Consider the following 5,000-nt stretch of genomic DNA (forward strand, 5'->3'; position numbering starts at 1 on the left):
GGGTATGGGATGCAGGGTGCTCCATGCGGGATACAGGTTGCTCCATGCAGGATATGGGTTGCAGGATACGGGCTGCAGGCTGCAGGCTGCTCCATGCAGAATGTGGGTTGCAGGATATGGGTTGCAGGCTGCAGGGTGCTCCATGCAGGATATGGGTTGCAGGATATGGGTTGCAGGCTGCAGGGTGCTCCATGCAGGATATGGGTTGCAGGATATGGGTTGCAGGCTGCAGGGTGCTCCATGCAGGCTGCAGGGTATGGGATGCAGGCTGCTCCATGCGGGATGCAAGCTGCAAGATGCTCCATGCAGGATACAGGGTGCTCCATGCAGGATATGGGATGCATGATATAGGTTGCAGGCTGCAGGGTGCTCCATGCAGGATGCAGGCTGCAAGGTGTGGGATGCAGGGTGCAGGATGCAGGCTGCAGGGTGCTCCATGCAGGATATGGGATGCAAGATATGGGATGCAGGGTGCAGGATGTGAGATGCAGTCTGCAAGATGCTCCATGCTGGGTATTGGATGCAAGCTTCAAGCTGCTCCATGCAGGATACAGGGTGCTCCATGCAGGATATGGGATGCAGGATGCAAGATGCTCCATGCAGGATATGGGTTGCAGGATATGGGTTGCAGGCTGCAGGCTGCTCCATGCAGGATATGGGATGCAGAATATAGGTTGCAGGCTGCAGGCTGCTCGATGCAGGCTGCAGGTTATGAGCTGCAGGGTGCTCCATGCAGGATATGGGATGCAGGCTGTGGGTTGCAGGATGCAAGATGCTCCATGCAGGGTGCAGGTTGCAAGATATGGGATGCAGGGTGCAGGATGTGGGATGCAGGGTGCTCCATGCTGGGTATGGGATGCAGGATGCAAGATGCTCCATGCAGGCTATGGGATGCAGGATATGGGTTGCAGGCTGCAGGGTGCTCCATGCAGGATATGGGTTGCAGGCTGCAGGGTGCTCCATGCAGGATATGGGATGCAAGATATGGGATGCAGGGTGCAGGATGTGGGATGCAGTCTGCAAGATGCTCCATGCTGGGTATGGGATGCAAGCTTCAAGCTGCTCCATGCAGGATACAGGGTGCTCCATGCAGGATATGGGATGCAGGCTGCAAGATGCAGGATATGGGATGCAGGATGCAAGATGCTCCATGCAGGATATGGGATGCAGGATGCAAGATGCTCCATGCAGGATGTGGGTTGCAGGATGCAAGATGCTCCATGCAGGATATGGGATGCAGAATATAGGTTGCAGGCTGCAGGCTGCTTGATGCAGGCTGCAAGGTATGGGTTGCAGGCTGCAGGCTGCTCCATGCAGAATATGGGTTGCAGGGTGCTCCATGCAGGCTGCAGGTTATGGGATACATGCTGCACAGCAGCGATGCAGGCCGTGGTGCTGCCTGCAGTTGCAGTTGCAATCAATGTCGGAGCCCCCAGCTCTGCTCCCCCCATTCCCCGTTGCAGCCTTGGATGGGGTCGGGGGGTTGCAAAGCCGCTGCCAAAGAGGCACTTGAACAAGCAGATACAGTTTGCTGCAGTTCGTTAGCGAGGATTAATTGGTGTTTGCACGAAGCTCTGCCTGCAGAGCAGCAGACGGGAGCTGGAGCAGCAACGTCTGCCTCCGAGCTTTGCAGAGCAGGAGGGATGTTTGCTGTGTGCAACCTGAGCCTGCTGCTCTGCATGCATCTCCATGAGGACCTTTTGCAACCGGGGTGCTGCAAGCAAACGGGGTGCTGCAAGGAGCTGGGGTTGCAAGAAGCAACCAGGGTGCAGCAAGCAGCTGGGGTGCAGCAAGTAGTTGGGCTGCAGCAAGGAACTGGGGTTGCAGCAAGGTGCTGGGGTTGCAGGAAGCAAGCAGGGTGCAGCAAGCAACTGGGCTGCAGCAAATAGGTGGGTTGCAAGAAGCAGGGAGCTGGGGTTGCAGGAAGCAGCTGGGGTTGCAAGAAGCAAGCAGGGTGCAAGAAGCAGCTGGGGTTGCAAGATGCAAGCAGGGTGCAAGAAGCAGCTGGGGTGCAGCAAGTAGTTGGGCTGCAGCAAGCAACTGGGGTTGCAGGAAGCAACCAGGATGCAGAATGCAGCTGGGCTGCAGCAAGTAGGTGGGTTGCAAGAAGCAGCTGGGGTTGCAGGAAGCAAGGAGCTGGGGTTGCAGCAAGGAGCTGGGGTTGCAGGAAGCAAGCAGGGTGCAGCAAGCAACTGGGCTGCAGCAAATAGGTGGGTTGCAAGAAGCAGGGAGCTGGGGTTGCAGGAAGCAGCTGGGGTTGCAAGAAGCAAGCAAGGTGCAAGAAGCAGCTGGGGTTGCAAGAAGCAAGCAGGGTGCAAGAAGCAGCTGGGCTGCAGCAAGTAGTTGGGCTGCAGCAAGGAGCTGGGGTTGCAGGAAGCAACTGGGGTTGCAGCAAGGAGCTGAGGTTGCAAGAAGCAAACAGGGTGCAGCCTGCAGCTGGGCTGCAGCAAGGAGCTGGGCTGCAGCAACAGCTGGGATTGCAAGACACAAGCCCCCCCCCCCCTCCATCTCCCTTTGCATCCTGCCCCCCATGTCCCGTTGCATCCCCGCTGCATCCCTCTGCCCCCCCTCCCCATCTCTCTCTGCACCCCCTGTGTCCCATTGCACCCCTATACTGGGTTTATTTTGGACCCCCCCACCCCATTGCAGAACCCCCCCCATGTTTAGGGGTGAAGCTATGGGGGGTTAATGGGATTTTGGACCCCCCCACCCCATTGCAGATCCTACCTCCCCCCCCTCCCATTTAGGGTCAGTGCTATGGAGGGGGGGGGTTAATGGGATTTTGGACCCCCCACTCCATTGCAGTTCCCCCTCAGCCCCATATTTAGGGTCAGTGCTATGGGTAATAGGATTTTGGACCCCCCCACCCCATTGCAGAGCCCCCCCCCATATTTAGGGGTGATGCTATGGGGGGTTAATGGGATTTTGGACCCCCTCACCCCATCGCAGATCCTACATCCCCCCCCCCCCATTTAGGGTCAGTGCTATGGAGGGGGGGAGTTAATGGGATTTTGGACCCCCCACCCCATTGCAGTTCCCCCTCAGCCCCATAATTAGGGTCAGTGCTATGGGTAATAGGATTTTGGACCCCCCCATCCCATTGCAGAACCCCCCCCCATATTTAGGGTTGCTGCTATGGGGGGTTAATGGGATTTTGGACCCCCTCACCCCATTGCAGATCCTACATCCCCCCCCCCCCCCCCCATTTAGGGTCAGTGCTATGGAGGGGGGGGGGTGTAATGGGATTTTGGACCCCCCACCCCATTGCAGTTCCCCCTCAACCCCATAATTAGGGTCAGTGCTATGGGTAATAGGATTTTGGACCCCCCCACCCCATTGCAGATCCTACCCCCCCCTCCCATTTAGGGTCAGTGCTATGGAGGGGGGGGGTTAATGGGATTTTAGACCCCCCCCCAAACATTTAGGATCTATTCTATATGTGGGGGCTGAGTTCCCCCCCCCCCCAAAGCCCCCATGGCTGCATTGACCCCCATTATGGGGGGGGGGGGGGGGTTGTGATGCTGTGGGTTCCTCCTCTATGGGGCTTTAAGGAGGGGAAATGGGGGGGGGTTGTGGGGCTGTTTCTGACCCCCCCCATATATATGTATATTGCAGGACAAGAACAGGAAGCTGCGGCCCCTTTATGACATCCCCTACATGTTCGAAGCACGCGAGTTCCTGCGCAAGAAACTCATTGGGAAGAAGGTAAAACCCCCCCCACCCCCCCAAACCCACCCCCCCAAACCCACCCCCCATCCTACCCCCCCATCTACCCCCCCCCTCTGCAACCCCTCCTACACCCCCCCATTGCCATTTCTTTGCTGTGGCACCATGCAGCAGCAGTGCAGAAGCAATGCATGAGCACAGCAGCCTTGCAGCACAGCAGCAGTGCAGAAGCAATGCATGAGCACAGCAGCCTTGCAGCACAGCAGCAGTGCAGAAGCAATGCATGAACACGGCAGCCTTGCAGCACAACAGCAGTGCAGCAGCAGCTCATAAACATGGCTGCAGCACAGCAGCAGTGCAGAAGCAGTGCATGAGTACAGCAGCGACCACAGCAGCCTTGCAGCTCAGCAGCAGTGCATGAATACAGCTGCCTTGCAGCACAAAAGCAGTGCATGAGCTGAGCAGCCTTGCAGCACAACAGCAATGCATGAGTGCAGCAGCCTTGCAGCACAGCAGCAGTGAAGAAACAATGCGTGAGCACTGCAGCCTTGCAGCACAGCAGCAGTGCAGCACCAAAGCCTTGCAGTATGGCAACAGTGGACAAGCAATGCATGAGCACGGCAGCCTTGCAGCACGGCAGCCTTGCATGAGCAGTGTGTGAGCACAGCAGCCTTGCAGCACAGCAGCAGTGCAGCAGCAGCTCATAAACATGGCTGCAGTGCAGCAGCAGTGCATGAGCACAACGGCCTTGCAGCACAGCAGCAGTGCATAAGCAATGCATGAGCACAGCAGCCTTGCAGCACGGTAGCAGTGCATGAGCAGAGCAGCATTGCAGCACAACAGCAATACATGAGTGCAGCAGCCTTGCAGCAGCCTTGCAGCAGCGCGTGAGCTCAGCAGCCTTGCAGCATGCAGCAGTGCAGAAAGCAGTGCATGAGTGCGGCAGCCTCTCAGCACAGCAGCAATGCAGCACAACAACAGTGCATGAGCACAAAAGCCTTGCAGTATGGCAGCAGTGGAGAAGCAATGCATGAGCCCAGCACCAGTGCAGAAGCAATGCATGAACACGGCAACCTTGCAGCACAACAGCAGTGCATAAGCAACTCATGAGCACAGCAGCCTTGCAGCACGGCAGCAGTTGCTGCAGCAGCTCATAAACATGGCTGCAGTGCAGCAGCAGTGCATGAGCAGTGCATGAGCACAACGGCCTTGCAGCTCAGCAGCAGTGCATAAGCAATGCATGAGCACAGCAGCCTTGCAGCACGAAGCAGCGCAGCAGCCTTGCAGCATAACAGCCCTGCAGCACAGCAGCAGTGCAGCAGCAGTGGCAGCAC

At 57.4% G+C, this 5,000-nt stretch overlaps 1 protein-coding gene across 1 annotated transcript in view; it reads left to right on the plus strand.

The window, feature by feature from the left end:
• LOC107307744 (staphylococcal nuclease domain-containing protein 1-like) overlaps positions 1-5,000 on the plus strand; it is a 97,891-nt gene that overhangs the window by 68,933 nt on the left and 23,958 nt on the right. The window contains exon 10 of the mRNA XM_085513628.1: positions 3,616-3,705. Within this exon, the coding sequence (XP_085369754.1) occupies positions 3,616-3,705 (90 nt within the window). The remainder of the gene's footprint in view (positions 1-3,615; positions 3,706-5,000) is intronic.

Source organism: Coturnix japonica, chromosome 1 (genome assembly GCF_054131305.1).
Source record: "Coturnix japonica strain WE chromosome 1, WE-NBRP24, whole genome shotgun sequence".
Classification (NCBI taxonomy): domain Eukaryota; kingdom Metazoa; phylum Chordata; class Aves; order Galliformes; family Phasianidae; genus Coturnix; species Coturnix japonica.